Below are 21,584 nucleotides of genomic sequence, written 5' to 3' on the forward strand. Positions count from 1 at the left end.
AGTGGTAGACGTTATGTTCCGGTATGTGATACTGCTGTGCTGCTGCAGGGTTTTTGGTGTTTGCTATTGAAAGAAATGTGAAGAGGCCTACTGCATACGTTTTATGTGACTTTAGGGCATTATTTTCTCCGAAACACTTTCAATCCAGCCAGTCCACTGTGGCCATGTCAGCATGTAGACAGGTAGACAGATGGCAAGGGGACATTGGTGGTACTCACCCACACATCTTCTGTGAAGAGTATGCATGTGAGTATGGGTACTGCAATGTTGCGTTTCTGCGCGAGACAGAGTGGCAACCGCAAGCAGCCAGGCTGGATTAGCACAAGGACAGTTACTGCCACCGTCTACAAACATTCAACAGGAAAGATGTCTGTGGCACCCCTATGACTTCCCTTCGACCCTCCCATCACTGTCATAGTAAGAAAAATATCAAGAAGGGATGGGTCAGAAGGGAACCATATCAACCATTCGATCTCACTGGTTAATCCATCTTGTGCAATGCCTAAATGAGTCCCACGAGTAATGTGAGCAGTAACAATGACCACCTGCTAATCAGTGCCACAGTGTTCCAAGGTATGACTATGCGCTTTACAATACATAGGTATGTTACGGATGTTGGTGATGTTATAAGTATGGGAGGAAAAGCATTAGACAAAGGGGCTATTTCAGGTCATTTCACTTCATTTATGACACAGAGTGAGACAAACCATTTGCCAACTAGACTCCTTACAGTATTTTGTTTTCTGACATGTAGTTGAAGGTTCCTGCCCGGCCTCACAGATCTACCTCTACAATCTCACGACTTGCCAACCTACCTGCCGATCCCTCAATGACCGCAGCCAGTCCTGTGATGCAGACTTTGTCCCCCTCGATGGATGTGGTTGCCCTAGTGGCCTCTATATGACTGAGAAGGGTCACTGTGTTGCGGAGTCCAAGTGCAGCTGCTACCACAAGGGCTTGTACCTCCTGCCAGGGAATATCGTTTTCAGACAGGATGAGCTTTGGTAAGTTTCTACTTGTGGGGTCATTAGTGGCCATGGGGCATATGTTTCAAGAGAGGCGCAGACAGAAAAAAGACAGCGGGTGCAAAGAAGGTTGTGGAGGAATAAGTGAAAATTAGGCAATGTCATTTATAAAGGGATCTGTGTTCCCTGAATACTCTGCAGTGCAGTTAATCGCAAATGGTGTCCCACAATCTTGACATTTTAATTTCAAAGTAGTAACTTTCAGCAACCAGTTTAAGTACTCTTCCACCAAGGAGAAATAGAGTCTTCCGAAGATTTGCTAGAGTGAAGTACTTTCATCCTTTTTGAATCCTTCCTCATTTTAACCTGGTTACAGATTTTAATTCAGTTCACAGCCCAAACTAAAAAGAAACCTGATGTGCGATCTCACTTTTGACTGGACATTTGAGCCCCATTTCCTTAATGTCTACCTGGGGATCACTGTGATAAGAAGAGGATTGCCTGGTGGCGACCAATCCTAGAAGATCCTGAGCGTTCCTTAGATCATGCTAAAATCTGGAGCTAATGCTAACAGTGAAGTTTAATTTATTTTCTTTGGTAGAAGAAGGGGTGTGAAGGCTGTATGTCCACCATGTCATCTGCTAATGTACACCGTTTCTGTTTGCAGCACATGCCGGGCGGGGAAACTGCACTGCGCCTCTGTGAACTACAATGACAGTAAGTGAAAGCAATTATGCCAGAGGCACCTATACGCATGTGACGACTGGGATGGGTTTTTAAGACAAATAGTTTTCGAAAGAGAATGAGGGTGTTAGCTACGGCCCCACACTGCTAACTCACTAGGCACAAGCCTCTTAGCTGGTGGATAACATGGGTAAGGCATGGATGCGAAGTCAATACACACAAACACAATCTCAGGATAGACTCCCTGCTCCACCCTTGCTCTACTGAGAAGAAGTTAAAGGCCTCTGATTCCCTGGAGAATGCTATTAGGTTTAATTTTAAAGGAGGGGCGGCTTGGGGAGTTGTGTTTTGAAACATCAGGGGATTGTATAAGGGCCATTGCTTCTGCAGGGTCGACAGATCTGGTGCAGGTTAAGAAAGCTAGCAGGTGAATTGTATTTGTAGGCACCAACTAAAGAATTTATTTTAAAGCAGTGGCAAAAATTAGGGTTAACGCCATCCAGGCTCCAAAGTGAACCTTCCCCCCCAGAGGTGCACAGCTTCCTGGAGCGGATGGGTTGCGGCCTGGGATATTAGAGTGCTCACAGCTGGAAGACAGCCAGCAGGTGAGAGGTGTCTGGCAAGGTGCTGTCTGTCATGTAAAACAGTCTTTTGGATGGTTGTCCCAGCAGTTAAATGCTGAAACGCGTGTGGTGATGCAAGCGTTTGGACAGCACAGTAAAACCTATATGAACAATCCATATGTAGCAATTCATATGGTAAATAAACTCTTTCTGACAATAAACACATCTCATCTGTGGAGAAAGCATTCAACTTTAATCAGTTTTCCAAAAAGTCTCCAGCTTTACCAAAAGTTATGTTCTGGGCATCATTTGCTAAAGAGAATCTGAGTCCCCTTCCTATGCCTCTCAGGCTATGGGCTGTAGCCTTAAACCCTGTGCCACACTTCACAGAAGGGAAATACATCTACAATGATGTCTGAAAAGAGTCCCAGTACATGCATGAACAGAACAGGGGGCCCATGCCATGGTCGACTTTGAAAACACGAAAACCAAAGCAGTGTCTTACACAATGACAAGCATTGTTTCTCTTACACCTACTCTGTAACGTGCTTCTCACTCAGCAGTATCAACGGAGCTGGCTACCCGCACACCATTTTATCTCAGGCACTTGGAATCCATCACACCGTCAATACTTTACATTGTTGTTTCCTGCTTGAATTTATTCTCTATGAGGGTGTGGTTTCAAGCCCTGATCACTAATCTTGATGCACCTCTTGCTCCCTGGAAATCCTCCGCCAACTCAAAGGCATTCTAGTGTTTCATTCTCGTCTCCGCCAATCAATTACAGGGACAATTTTGGTGAATACTGTAAGCCATTCGAAACGGTCCTGCTACTCAATAGCTCTAAATAGGATGAATGGCTGATGTGAGAGTACTTCACCTTCCAATCTCTTATGTTGTGAAGATGTATAGAACTGCCTCAGATTAAAACTGAGGACTCAATTTACACTGCACGCCTGCCCACAATGACAGACTATCAGATACTACGGGTGGACCGGCTCTAGATCACATTGTCTGTCTTGTTCTTCCACTATCACTCGGATGTTAATTTTTGAGTTAACGTTTGGGGGAATTTAAAGGAACATCCTAACAGGTAAAAAAGAGTAGTGTTGTATGATGACCATTTAAGTATAGGCATAGGGTACATGTACGAAGATTTAAAATAGAAATTTACAAATTACGATTTCCTGTGAATCACAATTAGGAAATCACTATTTCAAATGTTTGAAACTTCTTTGAGTTTAATTTGCGGTTGCTATTTGGTCACAAATAGACCTGACTCCTAAATATTAATGAGGGAGGTCGCAATTTGTGGCCCATTACGAATCGCAACCATCACAGGGATGTGGCCTGCTGGGGTAGGCAGACCACCATGGCTGTGAATGCTTTTAAATAAAGCAACCTTTTTTTTAAAAAAAAACACAGCATGTTTTTCTTCAAGGAAAATAAGATGTGTTTGAAAAGAAAAAAACTGAACTTTGCAGTTAAACTTTTTATCAGTAGGCATTGGTTCAAGGGAGAGCAGGTAGGTCATCGCAAGCCAAGTGAAAATACACTTTTTTTAAAGACTCAGAAGTTATTTTTCAAGGATCCATCAAACTCACTGAGGATCAACATGTTTTACATTTACTTCCTAGCCTGCCCTCCTGGAAAGATCTACTTGGATTGCAGTAAACTTGAACCTGGATCTTCAGTAACACCTGTACAGAAAACTTGCCAAACAAGAACTTCATATGTACGTACTGTATGTGCACCGCTTCGTTTGATCCCTGACTGTCCTCTCCCATGCTTCCCTCCTTCGTGTGCTCTGTTTTTAATCTATCCACTGGCATCCAAGTTATACTTTAATTCTTCTCACCTCTCTTCTTATCTGCTCCTGTCCTCTCTTCTCATCTTTTCAGTTTCTTTTACTGTCTTTGTGCCTCATTTACAGTTTAGAGGTAACTGAATGTCCTCCAATTATGGGAGGAAATGGGAGTAGAATCCACCCTAGGGATAATATCATGAGGGAAATTCAGTCTGTGGATTTGACTCCGAATTTAGAGTTTCCTCTAGAAATTTGACAACTTTTAGCTGCCATCAGACTGAAAAGATGCCTTCTACATTTTTTCACACTCACCTCTTTTTAATCTTTGGTAGTATTCCCTCTCCATTCTGGAGCTCCCCTCTTTTCCTCTCACCTCTGATGCCCGAAAACTTTCAGATAAGTTCCTTCTCTCATCACCTGTTTTCATTCACTTACCCAGGAATAACAATGTCATTAGAGTTCACCATGTGAAAGTCTGATAACAGAATATCTAACGTAACATGCCATGTGTACATTTTTATCCTCTACAGTTCCAAACAGACTGTGTCTCAGGGTGTGTGTGTCCCGCTGGACTAATAGATGATGGGAGAGGCAACTGCATCCCTGAAAGCCAGTGTCCCTGCATTCACAATGAAGAGTTTCACCCTGATGGCTCTCGCATCAGTGTGGATTGCAATACATGGTAGGAGTTCCTTATAGATTTTTTCAGTGAACCTTTGGGGCAGAATTGGTGACATGGCCTTGTATTCCCTTAGAGGAGTAGAATTCTTAATAATGATCATTTAATAACTGAAAGGTACATGGCAGGGCTTACTAGAACCTTCAGAGAGTGTGACTCCCTGATCTCTGGTTGCAGAAGTTATTGATTATATCATGACTGAGTCATACAGGTCTGAGAAGATCAGCTGCCTGCTCCTGTATGTAGGCTGTTATGTTTCTATTTGTTGGTTTGACAAAAAAATTAAAGATTGTCGTCCTAAAGTGAATCATATTTACACATTTTTTCCTCAACTCATTAGTTGAAATCACTTCAGCGAGATTAACTGTGATATCACATAGCATGGAAAGGAGGAGAGGTAGTACCACACATTTTTATACAAGATATCCCATTCACAGAATTTTTTTCAAAGGTTCAGCTATTGTAGATGATGATATGGGTCATATAGTATGGATTTTAGGAATGAGTTGTGAAAGTATCATTGTAAAGTCACTTTCCACATTGAGAAACAATTCAGCATATCCTTCAGCACTGTCCATCTTTTCTGTATGTCAGTGCATGCCTTTCATCTCGCCAGGCCTAGAGTACTTTCAAAAAATGCTGTGCTGGCATGTCATAATGATGTGATTTAAAATGTGATGAGGGTACCCTAAGATTTCCAACATGTTCCGTGAAAGGGCCAACCTGCCCTAAGCTAGACCGCCTCAAAGGTACTCAAAGGTCTTGTCCAAATTGTAGAAGTTGCAAAGAACCTTTCTCATCCAAACGTCTGCTTTTAGATCCATCCATAGGCCCTTGTTGAGTTATTTCCTAGACTTGGGCACATAAGTCTAAGCTTGCTTTTGTTAAAGAGGCATGACAATTAATTCCAGGAGATAATGGACCTCATGCCCTGTGTAAGGAATTGGGTTATTAGTTATGGGGTTAGATAGCCATATCCGTTAATAAACAGAAACCTTGTCAGAGTGACCCCTTAAAGTGACCAAACTAACCTGATGTCAACCCTCTGTTAGCTATGGAACAGATCAATCATACTTAACTTAGTGTAATGCGCAAGGATTTCTACAGTACTAAACCAGTAACAGAGTCAAAATTCAAAACAAAAACTCTCAAAACGAATGAGAAACATAGAGTAAAAATTAATAAACAAAATCCAATAAGGGGAACCTGAGATATGAATTTTAAAAGTTTTAAGTAGGAATAGCGCCAAGAAGCACACACTGCAGATGATAGTTAATGATCATGGTAGAACAGAACGAAGACACAATTTGACGCTGACTGGGATTGAGAGTGTTTCGCATACCTTAACCCGGTTTGACCTGGTCAGAGATATTACCTTCCAACTCTAGTCATGTAGGCACCAATCCACCACAGGAGCACACTTCTAAAGCCACCAGGACCTGAGGTTAGGTACTTAGAGACAAAAAAGTTGGCAGCCAGAATCCAGTCCAAGTCCAGTTGGCTATAATCAGCTGAGCAGATGCCGAAAAGGCCTCTTGGAGTTTTTTGGATCCCTGTAACTTCAACAGGAGGTCTGTCTTATAACCCTTGGAGTCAATAACTTTGTCTTGGGTTCAAGAGAGAGAGAGTAGGTCCAGTTCTCCTGGGTTTTCTCAGTTTGCAGATAGCCAGTTCAGTCCTTTTCTTTTGCCCCTGCCCTGGAAGCAAGATCACACTTCACTCAAAATGCTAAATACTGGCTGGAAAAAGTGGGAAAACAAAATTCAGATTTAGCTTCCAGTGACTTCAGGTAGGGCAAAGGTAATTTAAAAAAAATGATTTTTTCAAAATATTTATAACAAATTTTACTTGATTAGTGACATGTTTTAAAAAGTCAAACAAATACGTTTGTAGCTCTCACCTAGATGGAGATAACATTTATTATGTTTAGTAATATATTCCATTGCCTTCCTGTTGATCAGCAAACCCTGCTCCAGTGAAAATGCTTCTAGGGCTTTTTCACTGTAAAGACATGTCCGAAATTCAATTGTGAAATACCATGCACTTTGCCTTATGGGAAATAAGGCATACCTAGGGATGACTTATTAATATTTAAAAATGAGAGCTTAGGCTTGTCGAAAGGTACTTTGACAGGTAGAATTTGCAGTTTAAATCTGCATAACCAGGCTAAAGTAATGGACCAGGAGACTACTGCATCCACTGCAGTGGATAGTGCAATGAATGCAGCAGTGCTACAGTAAGCTAGAAACATATGAGCAAATTAAATTAATCAGTCAGGTGTTGACCAGTTTTAGCATGCTTGAAGAGGAAGCAGAGGCTCTATGCCACTGCTTAGCACAGCGATCTAAGGCCAACAGAAAAAGTCCAGGCAAAAATCTGGGGCAGATCATATAAAAGATGGTAATTCCCAACAGTCTGGAAAGTAGCGAGATAGTATAATGACGACCTGACCTTAGAGATTACTTCCTATACAATATCGGATGCCACATTTAGTTAAATGGCTTAATCACAGCATCCACGAGTGACCCTAAGAACCATGCATTTAAATGATTCAAGTAGCTCTGCTCTGGCAAAGAAGCCCCAACCAGTTCTCATCTTCAGATATTCTTATAAAGCCCTTTTCTGTCCCTTTGCAGCACATGCCACAGTGGACACTGGAGCTGCACCAAGACGATGTGCTTCGGTACCTGCACTATCCACGGGAGCGGGCATTACATCACCTTTGATGGGAAGCAATATAACTTTGATGGAAACTGTGAATATGTGGCTGCACAGGTACTGGCAGCTTAGATGTATCCGTCTGATCTCATTTGTAATCCCTGTTCATCCTTTCAGGCAATGAAATTGATCGTTTAGATGTTACGCCATGGTTTCCGAATGATGGAAGACATGTTTTTCACAGTATATGCTGTAAAATGGTAGAAACTTGGGAACATTTTTGACACTTTATTTAGATTCTTACTCACTGGAGCCACTATTATGAATGTAATTTTTATTAAAATGTTCTGTGTTTTTTGTGGCTGGGAATTCGAAGTAACCTAAGAGCACATGGAAGAAGTGTGTTGGTGGGCTGATCTGCTTTGGTATGGGCACAATTCAGATCTTTCTATGGGTAAAGCCGTTGTACCTGTGTTTAAATATAACTTTTAACGAGGGCGAATAGAAAATGTCAACCTTCCAATCAACAGCTTCCATTAAATTACCCAAGTATGCCAACTTTCGCCCGTAAGACTGCTTCCAGCAAAGGTTGCTTACCTTTGTAATAATTAAACTATATTCACAGACGAATAACTCACATGAGGGTCTCAGGTTGGAAGCCTGTCCATTAATGTTCAAGCCAATGCTATTCGTATTGTTTTTTTATTTCTTGTAGGGATAGTGGATTCGTGTCCAAATATATCCTAATTAGATATGCATAATTACCAACCACTGTAATGACATATTTGTTTTCAAAATGTTACAACAATAGTGCGAACTGGAATGTTGATGAACCTGCCAATTTGTAGACTTGGGCGAAATGTAAACTATGCTGGTGTTCTGCACGTAATTTAGGGAATTCTGTATTACATTTGCTGTGCAAAATTACGGAATTACACAAATTGAGTAATTACGCCACCATTGTGGGAAAATTTTAACTTTGGAGCATTACGAACTGCCAGAATATGAGTTGCTTTTGTGTGCGGCAATTTATTTATTTTTGTCCTTTTTAGTGCAAAATGGATTCTCACATCCCAAATTAACAAGAAGACGCATTTCACACTAAAATATAGTGTAAATGATGTATTTGCATTTTACTTAGTTATGCATGATTTCCCCAAAATTTCACGTAATTACGCAAAAGCAAATTACCCAAATTCCACACAGCCATACTAATTTGGTGAAAGTTAGCATACCATTAAACAAAGTAGTCTTATTTGATATTTGTGTGGCTATTAGACTATGGATTGTTTCAGGTGTCTGTATTTTTATTTCATTGTAAGCTCCAGAAATGTCCTGGATAAGGTCAAACTTGTGGATCTTTCTAATTTTCTGATTTCTCATGCAGGATTATTGTGGCAAAAAAAACAACAGTGACTCATTGCGCATTGTCACAGAGAATGTGCCTTGTGGAACAACAGGGGTCACCTGCTCAAAGGCCATCAAGGTGTTTCTGGGGGTAAGTACAGCCTGCAAATGGCACCTCGGATGACAGATACTCTCCAGAGATTGTTGGAAAATGGGTCATTAGTTGTGTGGTCTGCACAAGTAATGGGTCTGCATTTGTCCACCACTGGGAACCAAACACCCCGTTGCAGCGCTTAACTCTCACAGGGTAGCGTTGCAGAGCAGTCCAAGGCTTACTCAAGGGAGGTGGTGTGGCAAGTAATCACCATTCAGAGGTACACAAGAATAACACTCAAAAATGATTGCCCAGTCCGTGCTTTTTCTTTTATAAAGGAAAATTACATTTAATACACCATCACTACTCAGTACTATGCAACAATGTACAAATATACACAAGCTGAGTTACTTTTAGGTGACATTGCATAATCATTCTTATCCCATCCCTACAGGTAGGGTCTAGTATCGCAACTCACATGTTTAAACATTATCCTGTCCCTAAATGTCACAGGTTGAGCATAATTTTGAGTAAGAGCACTTAAAACTGACACCAAAGCAAGTGGGGCAGTCCATCTCATCATTTTCAACAAGCATTTCACCTTAGGTATAAATGCAATAATGACATATAACTATGACTAAGGGCATCTAATACTAGCAATAAAGCAGGCATGGTTGAAGCATTAGCAAGAGCAATGTCTAAGCATCACTGGGAGTGCGGTGCACTAATCATGATTGTCAAAATGAAAAACGCATGCTTGCAACATAATCACTGTTCAAGTCCCGGGCTCACTATGCCACTTGATTCAAGCCTGGCTGATTAAGGGCCATACTGTGAAATCTGTCCTAGGATGTTTCTTTCCGGTCCAGGGATGACCTGGCTTGGCAGTTCGGGCTACACTGTTCCCATGGGGAACAGGATGAAGACTGATTTGCATATGGCTTGGTCCAAAGTGGGGTGGCATGGGTAGCATAAAACTGAAGGACTTAGTCCCAGATCTCTGTACTGGGGTGAATCTTTGACATTTTTCAGCATTGCGAACATCACTTGTTCTTTTTGCATTTGTCACCCTAAGTGGGAAGGGTATGCCTAGACGTAAGTCCTGGGTTCAAATGCCACTGGATTCAAGCTAGCCTGGCTGGTGAAGGGTGATACCCTGAAACCGGTCTTAGTATGCTTGTTTTTAGTCCAGGGAAGACCTTGCGTGGCAGTTCGGGCTGGACTGATCCCATGGGGAACAAGGTCAAGACTGATTTGCATATGGCTGGGTCCAACCTGGGGGGGCATAGTGAGCAAAATAATTGATGGATTAATTCCAGATCTGTGACTGAGGGTGAATGTTTGATTGGTTCCACATTCTGTCCATCATTTGTGTTTGTTTGCTTTTCTTGCTCCAGCAGGCAGACATGTGTGGCATTGTGGCCTTCCAGTCCCATGGTCAAGTTCGGCGGCACTCCTAACTATGGCCATCAGGGCCCAGGGATGGGGTCCTGGGCCCCCTCTCACCTTCGTGGGGGCGTGACGGCACTCCAGAGTCTAGACTCTTTGCCGGGGCCCCAGTATGGGGTTTGGGGCCCCTAGGCATCTTCATAGGGAGCACGATAATGCTCCTTGAGTTTTCTTCTGGGTTGGGGCCCATGGATAGGGTCCTGGGCCCGTGCGCAGCTTTGTGAGCATGCAGCAGTGCTCCCCATCTTCTCTTCTTCCTTTAGATAGTGGGATGGGGTCCTGGGCCCCTTCCTTACATCACAAGGGGCACAACAGAGCTCCCCCATGCCATTTCTTCTTGGGGGCAACCTCTGGGCCCTGGCCCACCCCAGAGGCAGAAATCAGATACAGCGGCAGAGCCCCACGTGCTTCACTGCCCGAAAGAGATCCAAATTCACACAAAATTTCTCCAGGGCATATCAAGCCTGAGGGTCGTTTATGATGGTTCTGGTCTCCTCTTTCCCCTGGTGGTGAGCCCTTGCCACCTAGAGCCCTTTCTTCAGGCCTCCTGGCCTCAATGATTTACAACTTGGTAGTGAGCAAGCTTCACTGGCTCCCTGCCCCAGCCTTTCACTTGGTTGTCTCTCTGGGCGGCGTGCCCTCCTTGCACAGAAGCCCAGACTTTCCCCCCAACTGGTCCTCAGGTGGTGTAAGGGGGCATGCTTTCCTGGTCCTAGGTGTGATTCATTGGGCCTGGGGTCAATCAGAGGCTTTGATGCAGTGGGCAGTCATTCCACCCCTCCCTGACATCCCTGCTAGGGTCTTCCCAGCAAATCCTCAAGAGAGCCCCCTCCTCTGGCTTGGTTCCAGAGGTCTGGGCTCTCTTTTTGTTGACTGGCCTTCAACAGGCCTACTTCCTGGCACAGAATGGCAGCTGGCTGATCGATGCAGGGCCATGCTCCTGCAGCTGGACAGAACAGTAATTAATCCAGCCCAGCAGGCTCACAAAAGTTCTGGGCCCTGAGCCTGAGCTGAATCAGAGAAAGATTCCTGGATGACCCATAAGCTGTACAGGTATGCTTTAGTAGTCCACGGAAGTGTCCTTGTCATACAGGTTACAATGTACATTGGGGAGACTTTGGAGTCTGTGGACCCTATGGAACTGGAGTTGTGCTCTACGGCAGCCTTTCACATAGGAATATAATAGATTATCTCTGCAGTCAAGACAGAAAAGCTCACTGACTTTCTCTTACATGTGTACATTCACATCATTAGGCCTATTCCAGGTCAGCTCCCCCCACCCCCCTTCTGCATAGTCCCTTCTGCGCCAGGCTACCTGTGTGCAGTTCTTAAGCTGCGCACAACAGGAGTCTTTCCCATGCAGCCCTCACTTGGGTGCACAAGTGTGTTCACATGTGGTCACATGTAACCAGCCACGTACCTCTTACCCTTGCTGCATCACTGCAGCCTTGTCTTAAAAGGTGGCACTCGTGGTAAACATGCACAGTCCATTTTATCATGAGTTTTCTGTGGGTGAGTCCCAGGCTATGAGGCTCAATTGTACGAAGTCGAAAACCAGGTGATGCAAAAGCAAAAAATCTGGGCGGATCCGATGGTCAGAACTTCCTTCTTACAGAGGTCAAGTCCATGAGGAAAATTGGGCAGCAGTATCATAGTCCACTCACATTCTTATTGATATCAATAGTTAAAAGGTCCTCAGCTGAAAATGTGAAGATGAACTTCTAAGAAATAAATGTGCAGACTGAGATGCACAATGTTCAGTTATAAACACCCTCAGCTGGCAGTCACAGGAAGTAGATTGTGTTCTGCAAATCCCAGCATCTCTACTGATCTACCTGTGATCTTGTTGATGTCAAAGTGTAGGTCCATAGGAAATCCATCTTCACAGTTGAGGGTTAAGAGTGAGATGCATTACTTTAAATTAACGTGTGCTTCTTCAGAAGGTCAGAAGGGAGATTCTTTGGGTTCCACATAATAGAATAGTCGATAGGCACAACTAATGAAATGACATTAGGTGACCTGGGTTTTCAACTGATACAATGGAAAAAGATGGCGAGCGTTTTAAATAATGAAATGGCAGAACACACGTAGGTTTCAACTAGGAAAATAGCATTAGGGTTAGGATTAAGATTCATTAGTGGGGCTTTAGTGAAAGCTGCTGCAGGTTAGAGTGAAGCATGTGAAACAATGAGTACCTCACGTATTTACCTACTTATTGTAGTTTGTACCATTTTGCCAGGTAGGGCTGTACGTACAATCAACAAAAGATTCTGATTCTTTTCAAGTTTAAGAATGGCAGGTCATATGAATCTTGTCTGATGTGATAGTATTGGCCTCTTTTGTCGTGCAGAATCTGCAGCTGAAATTGGAGGACAAGAACATTACGGAAATTCAAGGCGATGGTGAGAATGGGGTGCAGTACTTAACCCGAGAGGTAGGGCTCTACCTGGTCATCCAGTCCAGCAATGGCATCCTGCTCATCTGGGATACGAAGACCACAATCTTCATCAAGCTGTCTCCTCAATTCAAGGTAAGAAACTGATATCTTTCTGAGGAGGGCACAAATGTGTGAAAACATTCAAAGCTACTCATTAGAAGAATTTTGGGATGCATTCTAATAACCTTGGTGTTCCACTTTGGCAGGGCAAAGTCTGTGGCCTGTGTGGTAATTTTGATGGTGACATCAACAACGACTTCACCACAAGCTCTCAGGTTTTGGTGACAAATGCATTGGAGTTCGGAAACAGCTGGAAGGTCAATGCCTATTGCCCGGATGTGCAAAATGTAATTCTTCCATGCTCAGTGAACCCGCATCGGAAGTCATGGGCAGAGAAGCAGTGTGCAATCATCAAGAGCCCCATTTTCCATATTTGCCACAACAAAGTAAGGAGAATGAAATGTTCAGGACGTTGGCTTCAGATACTAATTCACTTGCGGCCAAAAAAAGATGCTAAGCGCATATGTTCATTAGTTATCAACATGTTGTAAGAAATTGAATTTTAAACTAATGTAAAAAAAACTGCGTTATAGGGAGTATGCCATACCGTGTACCTTTTGTAGTCCCTATCTGTGTACCAGGATTACATGATACTATACCCAGCAGTTCGGGTCATGCTGGAGGTTGACCATTTGACATTCATGTTGGCGTGACCGACCTATTACCAACATCGGATCGTTCTTCCTAGATCCTATTAATGCAGAGACAAATACTGTCTTAAAATGAAACGGTGTGTTCTAGAATGGAGCTGTAGTCCCTCACCCAGTGATAGGAGATCATATATTCCTTTTCCACTCTGCCATATGGCTTTTGGTCCCTCATACGTCCCTCTAAATGCCACTATTCACATTAATAGTCAAAAGACTTCCTTAAGGTGATATACTGCAGGAATTAAACCATAGGAAATTCCCTTGAACCCGAGAGCTTGATTTCAAACAATAGACAAGAAAAAGTGAACAATTTCTTTTCAGTAAGTCATTTACTCAACATCACCTATAAGTACTGAACCAGCCTGCCTTTCGTTTTTGTTTTTCCCATCCAAGCATACTGGTGCCCTTACCAGTCACCCTGGGCTGTGTTGTTCATAAGTCATAGGGCATAAGTTTTTATTCAGTTTCCCATGACAGCCCCAGTGACAAGCATGTGTAGGTGGGCTAGGCGAGACCTGTGTCAGGTTACCTGTGTCCTGATTCCACAGGTGTCGGGTGAGAGAAACGTCCTGCCTCAGTCGTGAAACAGTTGGTTCCTTTCTCCTAGTGGCCCAGATTTTTTATGCTAATTTGTGCAAATTTTTATCCATTCTGCATGAAATTACCTTTTTAGCTGCAAGTTGCAACAAGACCACAATTATAGGGTTTATTGTGAGTTGTTTTCTGCTACTAAAATGAGATGTGAGTTCTGAAATACACTAAAATGTAACATCTAAAGCGTCCTCTTTTTTCACTGTGCGTTTAATTGAGGGAGAGAGGCTCGAAGAACCCAGGCGTCTTGTAACAGTACCAGGATGTGGGTGGATTATGTATGTAGGAACATGCGTAAATTAGGTTGCTATTGTATGACCCCGCATGGGGGTCCTCCTCGTGAATCAAAAATGCTGAACGAACCCCTCCTTTGACAGGTGGATCCCACCCCGTACTATGACGCCTGTGTCCATGACTCCTGCTCGTGTGACTCTGGTGGCGACTGTGAATGCTTCTGCAGCGCTGTGGCCGTCTACGCCCAGGAGTGCACCAAAGAACGCGCTTGTGTCCACTGGAGAACACCCGACCTTTGTCGTAAGTACCACGGGTACTATAGCTCTAGTCAAAGAAATGGTTTGGTCATGACCCGGAAGTATAAAAAAGCAAGTGGATAGTGTAGGGGCCATTGTGTTTAAAATTCATATCATAATGCATTTTGTATTCAAATTGCAATAGTATCATGTGAGGAGTAAGAGGCATTTAAATTTGACTATGAAGTGAAGCGGTATGACAATCCATTTTCTGATTTGAAGAGAGTGAGCTGAGTCAAGCAGAGAGTGCTAAAGAGTCAACAGCGTACATTTCCAGGCTTGCAGTTGGACTAGACTTCCTCGGTAGCTTGTCAAATAAATCCTGGTTGGTGATGTTGATACTTGGTACTGGTGCACCAAGTACCATGTAGTGCACTGTAAGAAGTCACAGGGCCGGTGAAGCTGCGTGACCTCTGTGTAGGTACAAATTGTAAAAGAACAGGCTTTGACATGGAACATTATTAGCAAAAGAATTAATGATCAAAATAGTATATGGTAGGGAAACTGTTGTCATTGAAGCATTCCGAGAACTTGTGCACTAATGTTTAGAACTACGCCTGTCACGTGCAAGGCCCTTAGCAGAAGGAATGGAAGACAGAGCAGGCTTCTTTACAGCTGGCTCTTAGACTTGCAATGCAGTCTATATCCAAAACAAATAAGAAATAATGACAACTCAGAAAACTAGAAGCACTGTAAGGTGGTAACAAATATTAGGTCTGACCGAGTGAAAAGTCACATCCTTATGGCAAAAAAGAGTGTGCAGCACAAGATGTGGATGGAGTCAATTTAGGTTGTCATTATGCAGGAGAGGAAACATTCAATTATAAAATCAAATTAAATTCCGGTGTTCAATGAGTATGACAACCTACAACATTGAGCTATGCTAATGCTGGGACACTTGGGGGAAAGATTGAACAAATTAAAGAAAATTGCGTTATCTGGTCACTGGAGATTCCTCTTGAAGTATTATGGTTGAAGAGACCCCATCAGCAGCAGGATAGGGGTAGACCGGAGACTGTCCACATGAGAGGTAACATGGCAGCACTTTGTAGCTCCTACAACAGTGGAAGCTAAACCTTCATATGTGAGCCTGGCGAGGAGGTTGGAAAAGAGAGATATAAAAGAGACATTCAATACCCCAGGATTATAGCTGATCATAGCAAAGATGTAGTTCTTAAACAAGAGGTCACAATATAAGATGTTGGAGAGAGATCATATGGCATTTCTTCAACACAGACGGTGAGAAATCTGGCACAAGAAGGGATTTTATGGAATCCAGTCAATAACAACAGTATAAATGATAGACACAATTATAGACTAAGGTCCAGATTTACAAAGAGGTCACGCAGTGTAGCAAGCAAAGCTGCTACATTGTGTGTGAGAGAGAGAGCATGGACTTGCCATAATTACCAAGAAATTGCACGGTCCTTCGCTCTCTCGAGTGGTGGTGCTCAATCAGACTGCCTATCACCATGCACAAACATTTGCAATATAATGCAATAATGCAAAGATGTCTGAGTAATGCCTAGGAGAGGTTTTGTGCTGGAAGGCTACCCTTCCTGTACAAAATACTATGCCTTAACAGCTTTAAAAATGTTTCCACTTTAGATGTGTTCTGTACAGTGCAACACATATGTAAAGTTGAAAATGTTTGGAGAAGTAAAAGCAATTCTCCTTTTTGTGTCTGCCTCAAAAAGGCTTTATTTTTGGGGGGAAAACTCTGCCTACTATTAGCAGATAGAATGTTGCATTAAATCCCATGGTTGTTTGCATAGGAACACCCATGCATCACTCATGGAACTCACCCTTGATGCAAAGTAAAGCAAAGTAGAGCTGCTTTGTGCTACTTTCAGGCAACTTTCCAGCACAAAACAAGTTTTGTGAGGAGATAATAACACACTTGTAATGCAAACCAGGTGCAAAATGTTAGTAAATCTGTCCAAAAGCGGCGTATCAGTTTTAATGTCTTGTAGGGCATCTGGCAGACTAACTATTCCTGATGGTCCTTAAGTTCCGCCCATGACTTTGTAACTTTGTAGTATTAAATCTTTCACAGTATTGAATGAGACCACTGGCAATGTTTCATACTCAGAATTTCCAGGTTGTGGAGTTAAGGATTGTCCCAGTCATAAGATGAGAGCAAAGTAAAGTGATCAACTGGGCTTTATATTCTATGGTAGGTGGATACTGGTTCATAAAGTTGGACCATCATCATGTAACTCCCTGGCAGGCTATTGTTATGGCACATCCTTGGAAAGACACAGTAGAATCACCACTCCATGCTCTATTATCTTCGAATGTTGCCAAGCTCTCTAGAGTGCACCTTTTTTTAGGAAAAAAACTGATGCTGTATTTTCTCTCCTTCTATAGCAATATTCTGTGACTTCTACAATCATATGAATATATGTGACTGGCATTATCATCCCTGTGGGAAAGACAGTCTCACAACATGCCGATCGCTTGGTGGCATCTACTCCAATGTCACGGTAACACACCTGGAAGGTAAGAATTTTGTGTTGTGTCTCTCTCTATCTTCAGTGTGGACATTAAGTTATTCATTTTCATTGAGAAAAAACACTCCCCTACATTTCTGTAAAATTAGCCAAAGATGGTTATACATTACTGTACACCACTCAGAAATGTTGTTCCACTAGTAATTTAATAGCATGTGGCGCTTGTGATTGGCAGGGTGCTACCCCACATGCCCAGAAGACACTCCGGTCTTTGATGAGACCACCAGGAAGTGTATACCAGAGGAGGAATGCGGGTGTGTCGTCGATGACAAATACTACGAGCCTAACCAGGAAGTTCCTACTGATGAGAAATGCACGTCATGGTGAGTACAAAATATTCTGGTGGGAGGACTTCCCGAACTACAACAGGTTTGAAGGGGTTGGGGCTTTACTAAGTCTTAGAGGTATTTTGACTACATTGTGATTGTTAAAACCAACATACTAAGGCCAGGCACGTACACTTACCAGTCATTGGCTTGTGTAGGGAATGCAGCCAACACTTTAGCGATCCACATGAGGGATTTGTGAGAAACCCATGGGGCTGGGAGCATACTGGGCCTGTACAGACATCACCGCCTCTGATGCCCTTTCAGTGCATCTGTAAGTACTTGCTTTAGGAGGGGGCCCAAGGACACCATGTACAACATAGAGGTCAAAATTAAGATGTTACTGCAGATCATTTTTATGCCTGCCTGGAGACATCTTTATCTGTTTAACAGACCTCATTTAATAATGAATAATGAAAAAATCATAAAATGCTATAGCGTGAGGGGCAAGGTCTCCATCCATTTTATGTTTTTCTTTTTATGGGCATTTGTTTGGGTATCATAAATGTTGCCTGTCTATGCAGTAGATTAATTACTCCTTCATACCTGCCGGACACATTGTTAATGCAGACTACAGGCTGGAAGATGTTTTGCATGGTGTAGTCCCTTCACAAATATAGTAGGAAGTGGTCATACATTGGAAAATGAGAAGTAAAACAGGAAGAGTTTTATATTGCGAACTCCATGACAAATACCCTAAGAAGGGCCTTTACATTAATTAACACTGAGACATCTCACACAGATATTTAGATCAGGAGGGACTATAGATCTTTGATTTTAATTGTGTAAATGTACATTTTTGTTGCTTAATATTTAGCTATAAGTGAATAAAAACAATGTTTATTTTTAAAACTTAAATGTCTGGGCAAATATTCCTGTGTTAAGTTTTAAGGTGTGTGTAGTTCCTACTTTCTATTTTACACCAAATTCTTTAGTAAGCCTTGAAATTCTCTACTTTGCTTACCTGGAAGATCCAGTCATAATGTGGTCCCAGACATCTGAGGTAAAATAATCCAATTGTCACAACTGGAGCTCAGTAACCCTGTTGACCTGGGATCACTCCCCTTCTGACCAGTTCTCACATTCTCTTTTTATGTGCAATGGAGGTGCATTGTTATTGTCCACTAGACAAGGAGAAACTTACTTGGCTACCTTCCATCTCCTCCAGCGAGACCTCCTGCGTCACAAAATCTAAAAGCTGCAGTGCTGGCCATTGCTGAGAAAAAACAGCAATAGGACATCATGCTACTTGTGCCAGCATCACAAAGGTCAGCACAATTTGGCATGCTGTGGTTTCCAGCTGGAAGTTTTACATTCAGACTTAGTGCCTGATCTTAGAGTTCAACAGATGGGTTATCCCACACAATAATATGGTCCCCTAAAGTTATTTTTTTAAACAATAACATTCTAAGTGGCATGATTGGGATGTGGATCTCTCCCAATTGTGTATGAGGTGCACTTGTCTAACTGTCATGCCTCTAAAAGACATCATCACCCGGTGTTCAGGTAACTTTTGCTTAATTTAAGAGCACACACACAGTGCTTTCATGTGTGTAGGCCAGCTGCACAGTCTGATGCAGCTTACTGCCATCATCTGACAAGCCGGGACAGAGTATGCAAGCCCCACAGCCTCTGTAACTGCACACTCCAAGATACCACCATTTTACGTGGACCCTGAGCTCCTGGAAGTGGAGGCCATCAGCAAAACTCTTCAGGTCTCCTACACAAAGGGTCCTCAGGAGAAGCCTAAATTTTAGTACTAGTATTTTAGACTAGTATTAATCCACAACTAACTCTCCCCAACGAGGGTTTTGGATGAGCTCAATGTAGGGAATTCACCATTGCACATATTTCAACATAGATGCCCTATACCTGCAGCTTATTTCTGTTTTTTTCACACAAACAATTCTCCAGTGCTCCCCATACCCTAGTATACAGATAAGGTTGGGGTGCAATCCCCCTTCCTGAATAGTGTATTTTAATGCACTTTAGGATTTTTCTTCTTGCAATAGGCTGCAGCGCCAGTCCTGGCTTTTGAAGTCAGCAACTGGCCGACATCCTTGTTAATTTGCACAGTGCCCTTTGCTCCCTCCCTGCCATCCATCCTTACTTCTCAACTACCAGTTTTCAGTCTGACTTGACAATAAAGCTCTATGCAAAACATAGTACTACTAATTCTTTAAAATGTGCAGAGTGGGATTAGGCTTGCCAAAAGTAGTGTTTTTCTGCCCCGTCATTCTACTGGCTGTTTGATATATCATTCTGCCTCCTACGGAGTGCTTATATTGAAATGCACGAGGGACTGTTAAAAAAATTCATAAGTACACTGAATCACCAAACATTACATTTTTTATCACGTAGCTGGATGTACACGGAGTATAATTGTTTTTTTTCACTGCACCAGGCGTTTTAAATGTTTTAGTTACGACTCAAAATACAAGGCAGGACTATTGGCTATCAATGCTTCTTACACACAGCTTTTTAATCTTTTTTTAATACAAGGGCCAACCTTGTATCACATCTTCTCTTCTCCTTACTTGATTTCCATCACTTTCCAAAAAGCTGTCCTGTCCTTCGCTTTGTGGCCCCCAGTAGTGCACCACCGCCGCCTCTTCCTTAGGACCTACTTCTGAAGGAAGTGAAGCCGCTTGCCTTAATGTGGGCTCTCCAAGCGTGGGTACGGCTGCGGTAAAGAACTCACATATGTTCATGCAGAAGCGTCTTCCCTGGCGCATGTTCTGAAGCGGCACGTCTGCAAGAGCAGTGGGGATGGATGTCCTTAAGTCGGGTGGCACAGTTTGGAGGAGTACATCACTCGTTCTGTAATCAGGCGCCTCGCCCGTCTATGATAAATGTTATCTGGAGGAATAACATACTCTACTCTATAATACATTTTGATGATTTACCTACAATATTGCCCCATAGTAGACAGTAACAGAATTCACTGCCGGGAAATAACATTCATATTCCTGTCACTGCCCTAAGATGCTTTGCTGCGTCATATCTGTTAAGGAATGGCATGTTGATTCTTGTCTCGGCAACATCCTTTCTTATAGAGAGTCCGACCGGCTTAAGGGACAACAAGCAAATTCCCAATAGACCGTATCCTTTGAAACTCCACTCAAGCTGGAGAACAATTAAGCATGTGTCATTTACGCCCGACGCGACTAACTTTGGCCCATCCAGGCGACCTATCAGAGGCACGTGACTTCCAGGAATTCTATACTGTGACCAGATATTCAACCCAATATGATGGGTCCCATCTCCAGTGTTTAAAATTTGACTAGCGGCATCCAAAAATGCCACTTAAAAGGGTGGCTTTAGGGTTATACAAACCCCTTGGATAGAGAGCCACACCCGAGGAATACACTTAGCAACAGGAGTCGATGATTCACCCCCGAGCTCCTCCATGGAACAGTCCTCTTACATTTGTCATCAGAGCCCCTCTGTCATTCTCAGCCTGAAGCAAACTTTCCTGAACGTTGATACATCAAAGCACTGCTTCTTCTAAAATGTTTTGAAAATAGGTCGAATATGATAAGGCTCGCCCTGTTCTCCTCGGTGCAGTGTAGGTGGTAGACTGGGTATATTTTATAGGAAATAACTAATTCACTTTTTGATCTATTTACAGCATCTGCACTAAAGGGCCAAGTGTCAGCTGCTCTTACGACGAAACAGGTAAATTATGTTTTACTAGAGTGCTTCTTGCTGAGATACAGTCCTGTTTGTAAGGGCTATGCATGACTTGCTATCATTACACAACTAATGGTGCACATTTTATCATTAATTAATTGATGAACAGGCTGTATAAAGTGGCCCAAAAATGTAAATCCCTAACGTGAACACACTTCGTTTCACTAGCTGCTTGAACCAGTCATGCCTTCATCTTTAAGTTATTTTTTACAGGCTTAGGAGCATGCTCTCTGTAAACTCAATCACCTCTCAACACGCTCTGTGTAGGAGTGAGTGGGCAACTCACAATAGACCATTTAGCTTAACCCCTTCGCTGCTAGGCCTTATCCCCCTGTGCTAAGCCTTTTTTTTGTCTATTTGGGGTAGTTCACGCTTAGACCCCATACCGTTTTGTCCACATAAGCTATCCACACCGAATTTGAGCCCTTTTTCCAACAGCCAGGAAATTCTAAAGGTACCCAGGGTTTGTGAATTCCCCTGGGAGGGACCGAGACTGCTAAACTTTGTTTTTTGGGGGAAAAATGGGAAAAAAGCACTG

At 42.8% G+C, this 21,584-nt stretch overlaps 1 protein-coding gene across 1 annotated transcript in view; it reads left to right on the plus strand.

Annotated features, from left to right (window-relative positions):
• MUC2 (mucin 2, oligomeric mucus/gel-forming) overlaps positions 1-21,584 on the plus strand; it is a 181,177-nt gene that overhangs the window by 44,585 nt on the left and 115,008 nt on the right. Inside the window, exons 16-27 of the mRNA XM_069223137.1 lie at positions 755-1,004; positions 1,633-1,682; positions 3,850-3,947; positions 4,550-4,701; positions 7,335-7,473; positions 8,744-8,854; positions 12,597-12,776; positions 12,890-13,129; positions 14,362-14,518; positions 16,885-17,016; positions 17,203-17,350; positions 20,985-21,031. Of these exons, the coding sequence (XP_069079238.1) occupies positions 755-1,004; positions 1,633-1,682; positions 3,850-3,947; positions 4,550-4,701; positions 7,335-7,473; positions 8,744-8,854; positions 12,597-12,776; positions 12,890-13,129; positions 14,362-14,518; positions 16,885-17,016; positions 17,203-17,350; positions 20,985-21,031 (1,704 nt within the window). The remainder of the gene's footprint in view (positions 1-754; positions 1,005-1,632; positions 1,683-3,849; positions 3,948-4,549; positions 4,702-7,334; positions 7,474-8,743; positions 8,855-12,596; positions 12,777-12,889; positions 13,130-14,361; positions 14,519-16,884; positions 17,017-17,202; positions 17,351-20,984; positions 21,032-21,584) is intronic.

Source organism: Pleurodeles waltl, chromosome 3_1, assembly GCF_031143425.1.
Source record: "Pleurodeles waltl isolate 20211129_DDA chromosome 3_1, aPleWal1.hap1.20221129, whole genome shotgun sequence".
NCBI lineage: Eukaryota > Metazoa > Chordata > Amphibia > Caudata > Salamandridae > Pleurodeles > Pleurodeles waltl.